The sequence below is a fragment of the Ascidiella aspersa genome, chromosome 2 (genome assembly GCF_963924565.1).
Source record: "Ascidiella aspersa chromosome 2, kaAscAspe10.2, whole genome shotgun sequence".
Classification (NCBI taxonomy): domain Eukaryota; kingdom Metazoa; phylum Chordata; class Ascidiacea; order Phlebobranchia; family Ascidiidae; genus Ascidiella; species Ascidiella aspersa.
The window spans coordinates 24,492,655-24,513,084 of NC_139448.1; the positions used below are offsets into that span (position 1 = coordinate 24,492,655).

Here is a 20,430-nt window from a genome sequence, read left to right on the forward strand (position 1 = left end):
AATTATAAAAAAAAAAAAAAAAATTATTACCATTTAAAAGACTCGATTGTTTTAACGTAAATCCTTGAACAAAACTGGCTCGTCAACTATACATTTGAAAATAGTTCATAACAACTTTCATATAACGCGTTTTAGCTGACACCAATCGTAATTAACGGCAACAAGTAACCATTCGGACATGCTAAATAACGATACACACACTAAGCTGGCCACTTTTGCAATGACTTTAGGTCTAACCTTGGCGATTAACGCATTTGCCCTGATGAAACGTAGCTTGACCATCCCGTGGCACCAAATTGTGCTGGTTGATCAGGCACCATTCCCATGGGAAGGCGAAAAGGCGATTCTAATTTTTCACAAGTAACGCCTATGTATTCAATCGTCATGGGTTTAACAACAAGTTTCAATCCTTAACAGTTGTTCGCACGGTGCCATTATCCACAATCCACATTGAAACTGTCATATCACAGCAAGGCATTTATGGTGTATAAAATATATTGAAGTATACATCATGACAGTTTAAAGTAAACGTTGATCTGAAATGTTAAATAATTTAAAAGGAAGTTAAATTGATTACGTATTCTTTGGGAGAAGAAATACAATTTAATATGATATGTAGATATCAATACGGTCATCAATTTTCTTCTATAACCTTGAATATCGTTTTGCGTCTATAAGTCGTCATTTTGTGTTCAGCCTTACAACAATTTTAACGTTTAAACGTATTCTTCTGTTGATAAAAGTAAAACTTGCTATGCGATCGCCTAACAAACCTTATATTTATACCATAACGATATATATGTTGTACTGCTCAGTTAGGAATATATTCTAATTGCTTTGTTTACCTCCAAACAGTATCTTGTAAAAAGTATTGTACCACAAAATACGCACGCTGCGCTTATTTTGTGCAGCAAAAACCGATATCGATCCAAAATTGTCTTCGATTTTTGCTATCACACGGTGCAGTCCGCGCCGTGGGTAAAATTGCCTTTCTTTGTGGCAACTCGTCGTATAATTGCCTGTGATTTACTGATTTAAGCTTCGCACATCCATAAGTCTGTAATCTAGACGGGCAGTCGTCTTATATTTCTAACCACATACAGAATCTATTTTGTAGTATGTGTAAAACTTCTACTACGGTTTAAATTGAGTTCCATTTGGCAAAGCGTTATTACAGAATAATTAATCAAATCGAGTAGATTTAAATGAAAACAACACATTAATTATTTTTCTTAGCGAGCATGTTTAAAACAGCGCAACACATTGACCCGCGCAAACCTCAATAGTCGCGTACCGTGTCTTCGTTTGATTTTGTTATAATCAATTTGATATTTGCCAAAAACCATATTCAGATATAATTATTTTGCACATAAACAAAATGTGCCCTTTCAGATACTATCTTGCCGGCCCTTGCTTGCAAACTGCTGTGATTCTGATATACCCGCTTTGTTGTCGACCAATATCCCTATCAGCTGGGAAATTGAATTACTACAAAAGTAGACTAAAGGTTTTTTCCAACTAACGATGAACGTCAGATAAACTGCATAAACTCTATAGAGAGCGTGCTTTCGCTTAACTGTTATACCATCAAGCCCATCGAGACAATTTAATCCATTAATGGACATGGTTTCGCCGTTTGTTCGCGCTTCGGGTCACCAGCTCATTAATCTTTAATCACCAATCGCAACAAGTCACATTAAAACTCCATCTTCAGCATGTTTCAAAATTAAAGTTCTACTTCTGGCATAAAACGATGTGCTTTCTTTTTTAATGGTTGCCTGACTAAAGAAGAAGCTTAAAAGTCAACCGAACTACAGTAGAGATAAAGCCAAACCAAAGAGTTTTAGATCTTTATGCAAACCGTCGTCAAATTTTTGTCACACATTTGCAGATGTAAGACATAGCACCCTATCAGTTTTGTTTTGCTCTGATTTATTTTATTTGTTTCGCTCTCAGTTTTCTTGTACAAATCTGTTGGCAATGTCTTTAGTGGGTGAGTAAAGTTTGTAAAACAATCTTTCCTCCTTACGTCACATTTCTATGATATTCTTGCTTAACGGGGTCAACAAATTACCCGTATTTCCACAGAAGCTTTGCAAAAATATTTAGCGGGCTTGGTCGTTACAGAGTTTTTAAGGGTATACCTCTGAACATAACACTAACCACAACCAACCTGACCTCATATGAACAATATCTGTTTTTCTAATGTAAAATTTTAAAAAAGTTTTTAAACAAAATGTTTAGCTCTCATAAAACAAAAACGACTCTTCGCTTAAAAAGTTTTTTACACCCATGCAATGGTTGTAACAGGTATTATGTCGCCAGAGCTTTAATTTTTTTTTTGTTTAAAAATAAACAAAAACTTAAAATTGCTTTCTGTAATTTCAAGTCAGCGATACAAAAGAAAAAGTATGTTTAGGTTAAACTTAAAAAAAAGTATGTTTAGGTTAAATACAATATTTCTGTCGATATGTGCCCTTCATCGGTTGGTCGGTTGGCCGGACTGTCGGCATTGCAAGAGACTTAATGGAAATATGAGAAAAGGCGCCATATGTGCCAAATTACACTCTAAACGAAATACTGTAGTTAAGTGACCCTATATTATCCCATATATCAAATTTTGGAATTATGAATTTAGGAGGTGAGAATATGATCTTAGTTTATTGCAAATATGTGGATATTAAACCTGCTACTATATTTTTCGTATTTAAAGTTAAATAAATAATTAAAAACCTAAATACGGAAATAGATACACTGATGTTGAGCTGCTTTCCCCGTGATGTAAATAGGTAAAAACGTTCATTAGATGCTTACTCATTAACCTTAAATTAATCTTGGTTGATAAGCCGTATTTATCTTATACAAAAACTGAAAACAAGTTGGACTGTTGATAAATTGTATTTTACTGTTGACGAATGTTCGCACAACCGTGCTTCATCAGGTCAGAGTAAGACACTTAAGTTACTTAACGCAGTTTTCTACTTCTTACTATGTTGTGGAAAGCAAAAAACTAATTACGCAAACCAATTTAGAACCAAATCGAAAATTGGTTATTTTAAATTTACGTTCTTTTCTAAAACAGATTATAAGATTTGAATTAGGCACCCAGATCACAACACAATACCTGTCTCAAAATGTTCTCAATTTCTATATATATGTGTGTACATTTTCCCCCATGTACCAAGCGCAAATTTTCCACTCGCGAAATTCTCACACATTGTGCAAACATCTCTATCCCCATTTTCTAGGCATTTTCCGGCCTAATGGACCCTTTTGAACTGGCTGTCTAGCTAGATGCTTGTGCAAACCAGTTTTGTTCTCAATAAACGTTTTTACTGTTAACTTACATATTTTGAAAAGAGTCATTGACAATGACACGACGAATTTATCGTTAAGAAAAGTATGCATGTCAAATCTATCAGCAATAACATGGAGATATAACAGGTCAAAGATCAAGAGCCACATTTCTTACACTTAACCCACCGTATAGGCTATTTTGAATCCACTTTTTACAATAAAACACAACCAGAAATACTCGACGAGTACTACTCTGCGTTACAAATAGTGCTAGCAAAAGATAACTATTGCATTCGCAAACCAACAAAAAAATATATTTTTCAACATAGAAGAACACAACACTTACATATAGGATGTTCTGAAACAAAAATTATATTAAAAATTGGTAATCGCCACTTACCATCTTCATAGTCGTTTTCAGATGGATTAGGCATGCAGCAGAAGCCCAAGCATCGAAATAAAAAGCATCCGCTGACGATCCTTGCTAACACACTCTGGCGGTTAGTGTGACGTTTTACTTTTGGTCTCTTGGTGGAGCCAAGATACGTCGATTCTTTGAGGTAAGTCTTGTGCGTCGATGCACTTCTATTCATTGCGTCTTAACAGTAAAATGCAGTTTGACAGTCTACAATCTACAATATGACCATAAAAGAAAAAAATGATGTCTGTAAAACAGGAACCTAATCCCGTTGACTTCTTTACGCTGACTATGCCGATTCTCATATAACGTTACAGGCTGATTTCTTTAGATTTTTAAGGTATAAACCTATATTTAACCCATGAGGACATGGAATATTAAAAATAACGCAAAAGCTTATTTTGCCTGCGCTAAACTAAAGCCTATAAACTTGCTGGATATGTTTCATTAGAATGCTGCCTTTGCAGTATCCTACACAGATTTGCAGTAAACGGCAACAAAACTTTGTCGTTTAGCTTCACTGAAGCAAAACTGGTGGCTTGCTTTTTCAAGCATGACGTTCATTTTGAGGATGGCATACCTGGGTAAATATTGCAATACCTAACTGGGAAATGCATTTTCATATTTGAAAATAAGACATTTAACAAGACATGACTTTAAATAAAGCATTAAGCATTTAACAGCACCTTGCTTACACCTAAAATGTTGGTGCATGCATCCAACGGAACTTGGTTCAAACGATTTATTTCTCTACGACTTTGGTTTAGTTCGATTTCATATAGATGTAACACTCTTAGTTAAAACAAAATGTTATGCTAAACAACAATTTTGGGCGTTTAGTTTTTTTGTAAAAATTTTAAATTTAGTTTTTTTAGCCTGTTTTGATGTTTACAAGAACATACATTTAGAGGTCGTTTCACATTAGCCTCTCCACCACAACTTAATCTAATGATTGACGATGCTTTATCTTTGTTCCTACAAAAAGCAGTCCTGAAAAAAACTTTTTTTATATTTACAGTAGGACCATTTACAAAAATGTTAAGCCTATAAAGCCTATCTTTTAAATGAAAATTGAAGCATTATTTTGGATAACATTTATCCATAAACTAAACATTTTTAAGGATTTTTCAAAACAACTTATTAAAATAGGCGTATTTAACCTGCAATTTAATCAAATAACCAGATTATAAGCGGATAAAGTAGCCTACCAAAGTATGTCGGGTCGTTACATGGATCCTAACGCAGGTGAGTTGTTGTTTTGCTACGTTTATATACAAAAACTGATAATAGCCAACTAATATAGCTAGATTTAATTATTTCCTTAGGAAGGTTTCCATGGGCTTGAGACCTATGCAAGTGGATTCAAGATAGTTTTCCTAAAAAGTTACCCCTTTTGTTCGACAAAATTGAATTAACCGAACCTAAAAACAAGCTGATAAACCAATATAATACTATTATGAATATAACATCGTACATATTTTTTTACATTTTACTGAGCCTGATTCTAATAAAATGTTGTTGTCCACACCCTTCCTACAATTTACACACCGCTAATAAGGTGACAGGATCGCAACGACATGACCAATACGCTTTTTATAGCAACAAGCGCTGGTGACAAGGCAACATGCTAATTATACAATGCCTGGCCACAAAGTTCTTTTCAATTCGAATAACTTCTATAGCCTACTCGTGGTTTTAAAACTAATTCAAACCTGTCCCAGCCTAACGACGCTTACCAACCACTTTGTCATTGATGAATTTCTTAGTTTCATTGGGACCTAGTAATATGTAGTAGTGTTTCTTGTGGAATTGTTAAAAATGCCCTGTTAAAATACAATGGTTCGTCATTCATAGTAGCAAGCATTGATATGACTTGACTTTGACGTAAGTCATTGAGCCAAATTACTTGAGTTATAATGAAGTAATTTCATTTAAATAGTTTTTCATTTTTTTTTTAAAAAGTGGGGTTTCGATCTCAATGTTTGAACGGTAAATACATAGCTTGCGGTATGTTGGGGTTTGTTTAGTTTAATTATTGCCTATAATCACACAATTTTACCCATTATAATAGTTAAACGCGGATGTCTCAAACACGCGGCCCAAGAGAACATTTTGTGTGGCCGGCGACGTACTTTGAAGTATTAATTATATCTTATTCAATGCCTTATGTTTTTTAGACTTTGAACGCCAATAACATATCGCCAGCGACAAATTTTAACGTATAGTCATAAATATACAGAACACATCAAACATATACATAAAAGCAGGGCGGTGGTTTGGGGCAACAGGCCATGAACCCACAATAATGCAATTTATGCGTAGCCCATTTACCTCTACACCGGAATGCAGCGTTGGAAACTGGATAAACGATTTTAGTTTGTTTCCAAAATCACATGATAAAAATCATTGTACGAATCAAGTCCCTTTCTAAAGTGTAATAAATGCAATTTTTTTTGCGCTTTGTGCGCTTAGACTTGCAGTTGACAAATACGGGCATGCTGTGTTGGCCCGCGACGGATACACAAATAGCATTATTGCACATGATGATAGCCGACACCCAGATCTAGCATATGGCGGCCAGCTTGTTGTTTTATTCTTTCCGCTAATAGCATATTCTTTTAAAGGCACAACGAAATGAATGCAATAGAAAAACCAAAGGGATAAGGAACCACGTTAGAAAGCGACGAAGCGACGAGGGAGTCTTTAAAAGACAGCGGGACATTCGGGAGTTACTTAGACTGTGAACAGAGCCCTGTCCACTTGCAGAGAAGGTCATTTTATTTATTTTTCTTAGTGGCGATAAGAAGTTCGGATTTCGGGACCGATTTGATCATACTGAGGAACATTTTTAAATTTGAAACGAATTCGGCCTACTTGTATTTATCGTGTATAATCCCTGGGGAACAATGTACAATGTTCAGCTGCGTCATGGTTCAACTTGGCAGGCATTTCGCAGCATATAATTGTAAGATTTAAATTGTTTTTTTCAACTCGTTCATTGTTATTCACGTTAGGTGTTCGACTAATGAAAGAGACGACGGCTTAAAACGTTTTAGTAAGCCTTAGCTTTATCGTAAAACCACCTTTTCCTTGCCAGTGACATGCGTACATTTGTCAAATGCCTGGTAATCGTTAAAGACAGTTTCTAAGTAGATTATATCTTTTGCTGTCACTAGAAACTGTGGTTGCAAGATAGGCGACATTGTTGACGCATTGTTTTACTTATCCATTGGTTGTGTTACGAATCTAAAAGCTGCAAGCTCAAAAATCAACGCATATAGAATTGTCCAAAGCACATCGGTGGGTTGTAACACTTTTAAACGCAACATTTTAACCTAAAAATAATAAAATTGACCGATATACTGACATTTCTTTACGATATACTGCCATTTTCTTTCCTTCGTTTTTGTTAATGTAAATCCACGCAAGGCGATCATAGAAAGCTACAAAAGGATTATATTAAATACCTAATCGGTACAACATTAATGGGCGCTAATTAGTTTTAGTTTTTATATGGAAGCAACTTAATAAACTAAGCAAAAATTACTTTTTTGTGATGGTTATTTATGATAGGTTAACTTTAAATGAAGCATTCGTAAAATTACTTTTTTAGGACAACAAATATAGCCCATAAATACTACGGCCAACAAAACACTCAAAATAAGTAGCTTACCACTGCCCATCCTAATCAATATGTTGATGGTTTTCCTCAGCCCGTCCTTGACTGTCAAACTATTAGTTATAATAGCTTAAAAGCTTTTGGTAAATATTTCCTTTACAACTAACATAGAAAACGGCGCTTAATACCCTCTCCCAAATTGTAGCCTAACTTATAACTGTGTCATTTGTCACGCTGTATCGCCGAACACCTCCACTAAAAACAATTAAAATTGCTTTGAAGTAACAAATGGTGGCTTAGACTGGCGTCCGATGGAGGGATTGTGTGTAAATTTTGTCCCTATCCTAGATAAGGTTAGTTCGCTCTTTCGGTTTAAAAAGACGAATGCACTTCACAATTAAATTGAAGTCAAATAAACATTTTTTTAACCAATCAATTTTCATGCAGCGTCAACTGACATTTCTGACTTAACTTGCCAGGGTGTATTTTCACTTAGACCCCCTCTAGATATATTTCTGTGGGTACCCTTGCGGGTTCAGAAGTTCCATCGTCACGGTATCAGCTGTCGGGTGGAGTAAACTTGGCAGACGATCACGAATCATAACATTCCGATGACGATCATGGCGGTATGCCTTAGCAGCTTAGTTTATATCTCTAATCAGCGAGACGCCGAGATGTTACATGGCCAAAACAGGAACACGCAGTAAGATGTACAAAGCATTCTTATCTAAAGACGAGAATTAATCTCCAATTAATAACCACAGTACTTTATTGCACATAAACCTAAGTATAGGTCGGCTTTTTCATGACTCTTACTTGCATTACTCTACTCAGAGGCACAATATCGTATTGACTTGATTTAAAAGTTCCTTCACGAGGAGATAAATTGCGGCGACAAAATTTTAGATTTTAACGTCATATTGCTAACATCCGCGCAGAAAACTAATAGATTGTTTAAACACCGGCATCGAATGATTAAATCACAATGACAAGCATATCACGATAATCATCCGTTGTTTTAACACTTTTTCCATAGAGTCAAATAAAGACATAACAAAAAAAAGTTGCTACTGTCGTAACTTGCATATATTGTACACAAATGTAACAAGTTTAGCGGGGAACTTCTCCGCAAATAGTGGGTCGCGGCCCAAATTTAGGTCGCGGGACCGTTACGTTTGGGTCGCGAAAGCCTATAGACTTCAATAGCGGCCTCTATTTGGTAAGTTTTTTGATTGTTTCCATTAGTAGCGTAAACTAACTTATATGTAAGAGAACCGCCTTACTTTGAGTGCGACTTGAATTGTTATGCGAAATAAAATACACTAAGACCCGTAAAATGCCGTGAGACCTGGACTTTTCGCCAGTGACGTCGATTTCAGCTATCCTTCTCATCAACCCAGCTAACTTACAGAGCTTTCTGACACTGTCTCCGGAAGCATTTGGACGTTTTTGGTATCCTCGAACGACCGTTTAGGCAAAATTCACATAAATTATACAAATGGATTATTCAGACTTGGGGTCCTCCCCCTCCTTCTTCCTTACATTACATACATGGCCTACCATCACTCAAATAGATCGCTACATTTAAGCGATATTCATTTCACACTGCAGAAACTCGTAAATGAATGGCATCACGCAGGTAAGGTTGCTAAAATGTCTCGTAGGGGAATGTAATTTTGTTTTAAGGGTATGTTTAAAGCGTGACACCATAAAATAAGTCTCGTGCGCAAATCTGCAAAGGAAATTATCATAAATAGGCCTACACTAAGGGTAGGGCGACAAAAGCCATCGGCCTTCATATGTTAGCAAACACAGCGTGTTTGTGCTGACAAAGTTTCATAAAAAGGCTAAGGCTCAATGAAAAGATTACCGTGATTCGCGCGAAACACGAAAATATTGCATTTAGTAGTAAAAATAGGCAAAAAATTGAATACACGAAAATCAACACTAGGTATCCTCATAAAATGAAATGCCGCATGCGGCTTGCCGGCCGCGGCTTGCCACCCCTAAATCAAGATGATCTCCATCCTATTAGGTTGGTGCCAAAATTACTATAAGTATAATGCCCATACTACTACATGGTTTTGGGTGTCGGCCTAGAACCAATAATATAGGACTTTCTGATGCAAACAAATATACGGCCATCTGCGGTATTTATTTGGTACAATTTTACTTAATGGCAAAGCTAAAAAGGTCGAGTAGATCGATGTTATCTTAATTAAGACGTTTCGATACGAACTTGTATCATCTTTAATTGCTGTGACTGAGAAGCAGGGCTACGGAGTCTGTTAAAAATAAACCGAGTCCCGACTTCGGCTTAATGTGCGATTTCATCGAGTCCCGTTGCGACTCTACAATCTGTATTTCCCCGATTAACGTAACTAAAATAAGGTGGATATTCAGCAATCCACAAATAGGGGTTTCATATAATACATTCACCAACAATACGTGGATGGAAAATATTCCACCACATGTTTTACACTACTGCAATTTACAGCTTACGGTCTTGTTAATTTCGAAATTTGGTAATGCGGGTGCGCAAGTTGGACTCAGGTAGTTTTACGTAGTCAGTCGAGTCCGAGCCGGACTCCAGCAAAACAAATCGACTCCGTCGACATTAACTGAAGATGATACAAGTTCGTGTCGAAATATTTTAATCAAGATGATGTCGATCTACAAGACCTTTTTGGTTATGGAATTCCTTCTCAAGCTACATTGCAGATCCGTGCATAGTGTACCATTTACTTAGTGTACCATTTATCAACTACAAAGCTAAAACAATTAACAACGGTAAAAAAAAGTACATAAATTCCACCGTGATTGGCAATCCCAAATACATTAGTCACTTATCGGACGAATGTTGTGAGCCAGCAATATCTTACCCTGAAAATCCCTGTAAGTCAAACTAGAAGGTTATTTACGAAATACAGGACAATGTCGACATACTTTTAGGGGCATGTAAAAATGGCGTTCGTTTTAGCTTTTGTCATGAAAATATCTGTATCTGATGTAGGCTATTGCGAACATGCAAATATATTTTGTTCTCTACAAATCATATTTACTTGGATGTTGATTTTTTAATTTGCAATTTTCACTATTGCTTTTTAAATAGGTGTATTTGGAAACTTTAAAAACGAAACATTGTGACAACATTTTTTCAAGTGGGGCAACACGTCCGAAGTATATTTTCCGGTATTAGTTCTTCCACTTTAAGTCTAAAATTCGAATATGGTTTTAAAAGATATAAATTTAACTAAAATATGACGATTTCGCAGTTTAAATAACAAACCGTACTATACTTAACAAACTACAAGATAGGTTAGATGTATCCCTAAAAACATTTCAAGATAATGTAAAACAGCGCACTTTTTAACAAAAAAAAATTATTTTAAAACAATACAAAATATTACTAATTTATCTCCTTGTGTATATTGCAAAACTATACGATTATTATTGCAGTGAACATTTTCATAAATAAAAGATTGGAGAAAAATAGTATTCAGCAACTTTCAATACCATTTAAATTCAGAACGTTTTTCCTCGTGATAATTATGATATGGCTGTTTTTCTCTTGCATTAGTATAATAATATCAAAATTAGTAAATTTCCACCAGCCTTTAACGATATTATTGCCAAAAGTAAACAGGTTCGAATCGAAGTGGTAAAGCATAAAAAAACAAGAAAATGAAAAAAAAAATAAAAAACGAAAATGCTAAGCAGCAGAACATAATACAAATACTCAGTGAAAACACTAAAGAAAAGAAATGTAGCATCGATAGTAATTTTCGCCTGGGTAAAATAAAAAAATGTATGTACTACGTTAGGTACATTAATAAAAATTAAGTTAGTTCGGTAAGACAATAATATTGCAAAATATTAACGGCAGCAAACATCACGTGGTACTGCGAATTGACTTCCGACTTGTCGGTCGTTTTTTTATTGTGGAAACAGCAGTGGAACTACTGGAAGCGCTTGGCGTCGACCATGTCGGCAAACTTGAGGAACTAGATTCCTGTTCGCTATCAATTGAGCGTGAACAAATATTTGAGGAAGAAAGACGGTCTGGTTTAAGAGGCGATTTTTCGAAAGTTGTAAACTTCTCAAGGCCCATGTCGCTTTGGCCTTGATTGTCCAACGGCAAGTTGTGAGGCTTGTTTGGACGAGTGGATTTTCGAGCAGTGTTTCGTACTTTTCGGTTTGAAACAAGGTACTCGCGAGAAACATCTGGCGCACTTTGGGTTCGCGTAACTTTAGAAGTTGGCTGGACCTCGTCCGTTGTCACCTCTGTAAACGGAGAAGGCTTTGAGCTGCCCGGTCTAAAAGTGTTAAAATTGTTTTCAGAGTCGGTTGTGTCGCAATCTGTTTCAGGTTTCGCGTTGCGATCTTTCGTAGAGTTGTAGGCCAAATTTTTCCACAGGTCAGTGCATTTTGCGGTCTTCCCCTCAGTAAACGACTCGTCGGATGGCGGCGAACTTGTCTGCCTTACGGATAAAGACTTCTTTTTAAAAGTCTTATTCGTCAAGCATCGCCGCTTGGTGGCGATAAGCTTTTTGTTCTTGCGCGAGTTTTCCTTTATACTTTCTTTAAATGCTTCACGCTTTTTCTTCGTTGACAGGTGAAAAGAGGACGTGGAATTTTCTCGGGACTTGACCGGTGTTTTCTTACGAGGCAAGTTCAACGTCGGATTGGCGGCTTTAGACAAAAGATCCGACTTCGAAGTGACGATATCGGCTGAAACCGCCCTCCGCACCGAGCGCTTGTTCGGCATTAAATGTGGACTTACGAGCGGCGTGGCCGGTTTGCTCGGTTTGTGCAGCTTGGCAATGGTCGAGGCAAGTTTCTCACTGTGCAAGCTACTGGTGCTGGAGTCTTGTCTCGTCTCGGTCACGACTTTTTCAGTCGGCAAATGTATACTCTTGCGCGCCGTCTGGCGGTCTTTGCCGATTCTTTGTGAACAGACGGGGGAAAGATTTTCTTTGAAAGAAATGAAATTTTCATTTTTATTTATCCGTGCTTCAGTTTAAACTATCTGTAGCAAATATCAATATTAATAACAATGTGATGTCGTATTCTACCTGGCTTGTTTTGTAACCCTGGTCTTCTGAGAGGAACATTATGTTTTTGTACAAGATGAATTACTGCAGTCCTTAAATTGGATTTGTATGTGCCACATATCACGCAATGGTAAGGTTGACAGGTGCCAAGTTTATCTGAAAAACAACGGTTTTCATAAAAAAATCCTCTATTTTGCCACTTTGAATATAAACCAAAAAATGAAAATAAAATATGTAACCTAATTAACCTCATTATTATTTTATTAAATTAATATGTTTTGTAAACAAAAAGTACATCAACTGTTTCTGTACAATTTCTACACACGTCTTTACGTCAGTATCATTTAAGCCTTTAAAATGGATATTTAAAATTTTCTTTTAATATAATTTTTTTGTTACCATTTCAAATAAAACTGATACACTTAGTTTATCTCGCATTAAATGCCTTTAATCGGTATTATTTATGCTTTAGGCTGTTGTTTTACAGAAGAAATGAAAATATGCATTTTATACAAGAGCGTCCTGCTTTGCTTGATATGCTGGGCTATCTATGTGCCATTATGGTTACAACAACACCAAGAAAAGCGTGTCATCTGAAAACGTTGAAATTGGCATTTGCATTTTGCAATAACACTGCTGTTAATTTTATTATGAAACTTTTTCAAATCTTAAAATTAAAAAAACAATTCTTGTGTTAGTTTTTAGGACAATTTAAAAAAATATAAGATGTAGGTTGGAACAAAATTGTTTGATCATACAAATGAAGTGTAAGCAGTGTTAGTGGTAATGAAAGTATTTAATATTGCTACTTAATAGGTAATTAACCAGTATAACCACTGTCCTTTCTGTTAAATTTAACAAGAAAAACAATTATATACCAAGGATATTGGCAAATGGACAAATATTGAATAGGCATCAGGAAAAAAAGACAACTTTTTATCTCTAAAGTGTGTTTATCTGCCCTACTTCATTTAACAAATTATATAAATTTATACATGGTTTTATCTTTACCAGTTTAACGACTATTTTTAGGACCATACAATATTCTAAATAAATATATTTACAATTCTTGATGCAGAAAACTTGTGTCATTTCAATTTTGAGAATCAATGTGACTCCAACGTATAATTTTGGTGGGAAAAACATATCAAGCTAACAAACAGGAAATTGAATTGCCATGTAACTACCACGATCATACAAAATATAGTTCGGAACAGTCCCACACATCTCTATGGCTTACCAGATATACAAAGAAACATTTTCATGGGGTCTGGAACAGGCAAAGGTTCAGTCAAACCTACATGAAAGTAGAAAAAAAAAATATGAAAACATTAAAAACTATAGGTTTTAAACAATTTTCTAAATATTCCAGATTGAAAATTAAGAATATTAGTTTTTAGTGAATACACAAAAAACATTTATTGTAAACATCTATAAGTTTCAGACATTTATAGTTTGCATTTTATATTTTAATCATCTAGTACTCGTTTACTCATTATCCTTAATAATCTTTGTTTTATTTACTTTGATACAACTTTCATTAAGTTAAAATTAAAAGTATTACCAGTTTCAGTTGCAACACATGATGTTTCACATTCTGTTTGAGTTTCTTTGTTATCATAAGTTGTAACAGTTTCCTTAAAAGTTGTATCAGCTTGAGTTGTATATTTTATGGATGCTGCAAGTTCTCCTGTGGAATCCATATTAGAAGAGCTAACATCCATATTTTCATTACCTAAGAGTTGACCTGGCTGAAATTCTGATGAGCTTGAAATGCTGTTTTGCTGTGACTCAAAGAACCTTCAATGTATAAAATCAAAACAATATAAAACACAATATATACAAGTGGTGGTCTACAAAAATTATATCTATCTTCTCTATTTAGATCTTCGCCATAGATATTAGTTTCACTTTAAAGCACAATGCAATAAACCAGGCAAACTTATGAAAATTTCTACTTTGCTTCCTACCCATCATGTTCAGTTTTAAAATGTAGCAGTGTGGCAATAAGCATGTTTACACCAGTAAATGTCTTCGGACAAAGTTTGCATTTCAACTCCTGTATAGGGCTACTTTGTTTTGCCTGAAAAAGTAGTTAATATTATAAATATTGTCTCATTAAACACTTCCAGTGTTGAAAATTTGCACTTGCCTTCTGGCCAATACAAATGCAATTCCCACTGGAAAGCTTTTAGTAAAATACTGGACTTAAATCTTTAAGCAGCACCAAATTATGTTTAACTTAAAATAACTAATGACTAATTGTTTTGTTAAATTGCTAACAATACCCGCTTGCACAATCACAAAAACAATAACACAAGCGTAACACACATGGTCAAAGTCAAGATGTATGTATAATAAACTTCAGTTTTTGCATTCTATACTGTCCAAAACTGTTCATAAAATATATTAACTGTATTGTAATTTCGTAGAACCGTGAACACTGAACAGTATTGCAAATTGCAAAGTTTAATACAGTGTAAATTAATACATTAAAACGGCCGACACATACAATAGGACAAAAACTTCAATAAAAATTCCTTTTAATTGCATAAAGATGAGTTTTTCACCAAGTTGGCATTTGGGTTAGGGTGATTTAGCTATATCATATCAATGCTTATTAACAGATTAGTATTATATTGTACTGTAACATGTAATAACAACCCATTTGTTGTTCTTTAAATTTTACATTACAGTCCAGTGTGGTAGGCTGGTGGCTTGTTGTGCTTTCCAGTAGAGGTTGACCATTTTCATTTTTACAGAGCGATACCCGCTACCGATTATTTTTATTTCCTAAAATATTCGAAAATTTCAAATTAATTCAAGATAAAATCTAAAAAGCATTTGTTTATCTACTTATATTCATTAAACTCTTGTTCTGCATTTTAACTTGGTATAACACTAAAAAAAAATTTTGGAAAAAATAGGTGATAGTGATATATCGGTAGAAGCAAAATATTGTCCAATATTAACAAAAAACCTATGTCTACTTTCAAGTCAAGTTATAAATGTTGCCCTAACAATTTTTAATCTTTTTACCTGGTCAATTAATGTAGCTAATGCTTCATCCGGCTCCTCGTCCATACTTTATCTTCTTATGGAGCCAACTATTATTATATATATTTTATAATTACATTAATTTGTTTTGACGCATCTAATTGCACATCTGTTTATAACGCGGAGCACAAATGTATAATCACAAGATCACAATACAGTGTAAAAATTGGTATGATACGCATCATTGATTCACAAGAGCTACAGTAGTTATAAATATTGTAGTTTATTTTGCTGCTTGAGTCTGCCGATTAACATTTGCATGTATGAAAGCAGTACATGTGTAGTTAATAGGTAATATACCATACATTCATAAATATTTTAGAAATAATTTAAATAAAAGGTATTATTTGATCCGATTTTTTTGTAACATGAACACTACGCTCCTGACGTAACGCTTAAATGCCATGTTAACCTTAATAATTTACCATTGTCATTTCGGCGAAATAATTTTTGGTATTTTTTTGTAGAAATTTTTCAAACCGTTTACCATAAATTATTTTTGATTGCCAATCTTAGAACTAAAAAAAAACATGTTCAAGAAAATTTATTAGCGAGTTTTATAAACGCTTATCAGAAAACCTATACACCGATGTTTTTATAAGTATTCGACATAGGAAGATTCACTCATATTTTATTGCAGTTTGTATTGCCAATAAACAAAACAATCAAAATAAAAAGTATACACTGCTTGCAAAGAGCTATATCTCACTTTCTAAACCTTTATTGATACAACATCAATGTAACCAATAACAATATATATTTTATTTTTTTCATTAGACAAGAAAGGTTGACATGGGGAAATACCTTGGGGCTTATAAAGACGTAACAATAGCAACAATCAATAAAGGAAACGAACAACGAGGCAACAGTTTAAAGGTACAGTATTGAACATTCACACAAAGAAAGGTACTTAAACAAATGTTGTAAATCAACTAAATCAATTCCTGATAAATTTTCCTGAAAATGAATTATGTGAATTTGAACATTTTACAGTTTAATTATCATATAATCGAAACTTGACAGGCTATGACTTTTTTCCTTTCCCACGATTTTCCCAAACAGTTAAACTACCCAATACAACACTTAATAACATAACGTTAGTCACTAACTCATGCCATTCAGATTTTCGCAGAAAAGTAACTTTTTCGAAGACCTCTCAACGAAAAAAATGCTATTTTCTTCGTGCAAAATCTCAAAGAAGAAGCATTGTTTGAGAAGATAAGGCAATTCACAATCATTTCAAGAAAGTGCTTTCAATCACCCGTTGGAATGAAACTGATCAAATCCCGGGGATTCAGACTGTGGTTTGCCTCATTGGCCGCCTTTCAACGAAATTACTTTTACAAAGTACAATTTATTGAAAAAACGCATTTTAGCGCAGTACGTGTATCTAAGTTTAGCGCCTAATAAAAATTTATCCTCACCCAAGAATTGGATGAAAATCGCTGTATAGCAAGCCAGTACATTCTAAATGACATTAAGCCTGGTCACTGATTTGACCCATTCACCGTTTTCCAACGAAATGACTTTTACGAAGTACAATTTATCGTAAAAAACGCATTTTAGCGCAGTACGTGTATCTAAGTTTAGCGCCTAATAAAAATTTATCCTCACCCAAGAATTCGATGAAAATCGCTGTATGGCAAGCTAGTACATTCTAAATGACATTAAGCTTGGTCACTAATTTGACCCATTCACCGTTTTCCAACGAAATGACTTTTACGAAGTACAATTTATCGCAATAAACGCATTTTAGCGAAGTGCGATTAGCAAAGTTTAGCGCCCAATAAAAATTTATCCTCACCCAAGAATTGGATGAAAATCTCTGTATGGCAAGTCAATACATTCTAAATGACATTAAGCTTGGTCACTAATTTGACCCATTCACCGTTTTCCAACGAAATGACTTTTACGAAGTACAATTTATCGTAAAAAACGCATTTTAGCGCAGTACGTGTATCTAAGCTTAGCGCCTAATAAAAATTTATCCTCACCCAAGAATTGGATGAAAATCGCTGTATGGCAAGCTAGTACATTCTAAATGATATTAAGCTTGGTCACTAATTTGACCCATTCACCGTTTTCCAACGAAATGACTTTTACGAAGTACAATTTATCGTAAAAAACGCATTTTAGCGCAGTACGTGTATCTAAGTTTAGCGCCTAATAAAAATTTATCCTCACCCAAGAATTCGATGAAAATCGCTGTATAGCAAGCCAGTGCATTCTAAATAACATTAAGCTTGGTCACTAATTTGACCCATTCACCGTTTTCCAACGAAATGACTTTTACGAAGTACAATTTATCGTAAAAAACGCATTTTAGCGCAGTACGTGTATCTAAGTTTAGCGCCTAATAAAAATTTATCCTCACCCAAGAATTCGATGAAAATCGCTGTATAGCAAGCCAGTGCATTCTAAATAACATTAAGCTTGGTCACTAATTTGACCCATTCACCGTTTTCCAACGAAATGACTTTTACGAAGTACAATTTATCGTAAAAAACGCATTTTAGCGCAGTACGTGTATCTAAGCTTAGCGCCTAATAAAAATTTATCCTCACCCAAGAATTCGATGAAAATCGCTGTATAGCAAGCCAGTGCATTCTAAATAACATTAAGCTTGGTCACTAATTTGACCCATTCACCGTTTTCCAACGAAATGACTTTTACGAAGTACAATTTATCGTAAAAAACGCATTTTAGCGCAGTACGTGTATCTAAGTTTAGCGCCTAATAAAAATTTATCCTCACCCAAGAATTCGACGAAAATCGCTGTATAGCAAGCTAGTACATTCTAAATGACATTAAGCCTGGTCACTGATTTGACCCATTCACCGTTTTCCAACGAAATGACTTTTACGAAGTACAATTTATCGTAAAAAACGCATTTTAGCGAAGTGCGATTAGCAAAGTTTAGCGCCTAATAAAAATTTATCCTCACCCAAGAATTGGATGAAAATCGCTGTATGGCAAGCCAGTACATTCTAAATGACATTAAGCCTGGTCACTGATTTGACCCATTCACCGTTTTCCAACGAAATGACTTTTACGAAGTACAATTTATCGTAAAAAACGCATTTTAGCGCAGTACGTGTATCTAAGCTTAGCGCCTAATAAAAATTTATCCTCACCCAAGAATTGGATGAAAATCTCTATATGGCAAGTCAATACATTCTAAATGACATTAAGCTTGGTCACTAATTTGACCCATTCACCGTTTTCCAACGAAATGACTTTTACGAAGTACAATTTATCGTAAAAAACGCATTTTAGCGCAGTACGTGTATCTAAGCTTAGCGCCTAATAAAAATTTATCCTCACCCAAGAATTCGATGAAAATCTCTGTATGGCAAGCTAGTACATTCTAAATCACATTAAGATCGGTCACTAGTTTGACCCATTCACCGTTTTCCAACGAAATGACTTTTACGAAGTACAATTTATCGTAAAAAACGCATTTTAGCGCAGTACGTGTATCTAAGCTTAGCGCCTAATAAAAATTTATCCTCAACCAAGAATTGGATGAAAATCGCTGTATGGCAAGCTAGTACATTCTAAATGACATTAAGCTTGGTCACTAATTTGACCCATTCACCGTTTTCCAACGAAATGACTTTTACGAAGTACAATTTATCGTAAAAAACGCATTTTAGCGCAGTACGTGTATCTAAGTTTAGCGCCTAATAAAAATTTATCCTCACCCAAGAATTCGATGAAAATCGCTGTATAGCAAGCCAGTGCATTCTAAATAACATTAAGCTTGGTCACTAATTTGACCCATTCACCGTTTTCCAACGAAATGACTTTTACGAAGTACAATTTATCGTAAAAAACGCATTTTAGCGCAGTACGTGTATCTAAGCTTAGCGCCTAATAAAAATTTATCCTCACCCAAGAATTCGATGAAAATCGCTGTATAGCAAGCCAGTGCATTCTAAATGACATTAAGCCTGGTCACTAATTTGACCCATTCACCGTTTTCCAACGAAATGACTTTTACGAAGTACAATTTATCGTAAAAAACGCATTTTAGCGCAGTACGTGTATCTAAGTTTAGCGCCCAATAAAAATTTATCCTCACCCAAGAATTCGACGAAAATCGCTGTATGGCAAGCTAGTACATTCTAAATGACATTAAGCCTGGTCACTGATTTGACCCATTCACCGTTTTCCAACGAAATGACTTTTACGAAGTACAATTTATCGTAAAAAACGCATTTTAGCGAAGTGCGATTAGCAAAGTTTAGCGCCTAATAAAAATTTATCCTCACCCAAGAATTGGATGAAAATCGCTGTATGGCAAGCCAGTGCATTCTAAATCACATTAAGATCGGTCACTAATTTGACCCATTCACCGTTTTCCAACGAAATGACTTTTACGAAGTACAATTTATCGTAAAAAACGCATTTTAGCGCAGTACGTGTATCTAAGCTTAGCGCCTAATAAAAATTTATCCTCACCCAAGAATTGGATGAAAATCTCTGTATGGCAAGTCAATACATTCTAAATGACATTAAGCTTGGTCACTAATTTGACCCATTCACCGTTTTCCAACGAAATGACTTTTACGAAGTACAATTTATCGTAAAAAACGCATTTTAGCGCAGTACGTGTATCTAAGCTTAGCGCCTAATAAAAATTTATCCTCACCCAAGAATTATTTTAGATTTGGAAAAAAAATTTGTTGATGTTTGTAACCGTATTAAAGATATTATTTTAAAACCACAGTCAACTGCAGTAACAATTCCAGAATGTTGTCGACACTTGCTTTTCATAGAAGGCCGCCGTTGTTTATTTAATTTTAATTTAACTTTAACATTGGACAATAGTTATTTGAATCCTGACCAAAGAACAGTTCTGTGGAAATTTATTCAAAGCAAACTTTTAAATCATAAATTTCGGGCAACAAAATATCCAGATGGAGAATTGATTAACGAAACATTTGCCGGAATAGAATTTAAGATAGAAAAAAATGAAGAAA

At 34.9% G+C, this 20,430-nt stretch overlaps 2 protein-coding genes across 2 annotated transcripts in view; both read right to left on the reverse strand.

Moving 5' to 3' along the window:
- Window positions 1-3,918, reverse strand: part of LOC146164438 (calsenilin-like) — a 40,931-nt gene extending 37,013 nt beyond the window's left edge. The window contains exon 1 of the mRNA XM_083381306.1: window positions 3,698-3,918. Coding sequence (XP_083237432.1) covers window positions 3,698-3,890 — 193 coding nt within the window. The 5' untranslated portion in view covers window positions 3,891-3,918. The remainder of the gene's footprint in view (window positions 1-3,697) is intronic.
- A 6,522-nt stretch (window positions 3,919-10,440) lies between these two features.
- Window positions 10,441-15,561, reverse strand: LOC146164440 (uncharacterized). The gene is made up of 6 exons (XM_083382157.1): window positions 15,428-15,561; window positions 14,359-14,471; window positions 13,953-14,188; window positions 13,629-13,685; window positions 12,410-12,544; window positions 10,441-12,308 (listed from the first exon to the last, which is right to left on the reverse strand). Exons 1-6 carry the CDS (start codon window positions 15,470-15,472, stop codon window positions 11,227-11,229), a joined length of 1,668 nt encoding a protein of 555 aa, XP_083238283.1. The 5' UTR covers window positions 15,473-15,561; the 3' UTR covers window positions 10,441-11,226.
- Window positions 15,562-20,430: the final 4,869 nt, after the last annotated feature.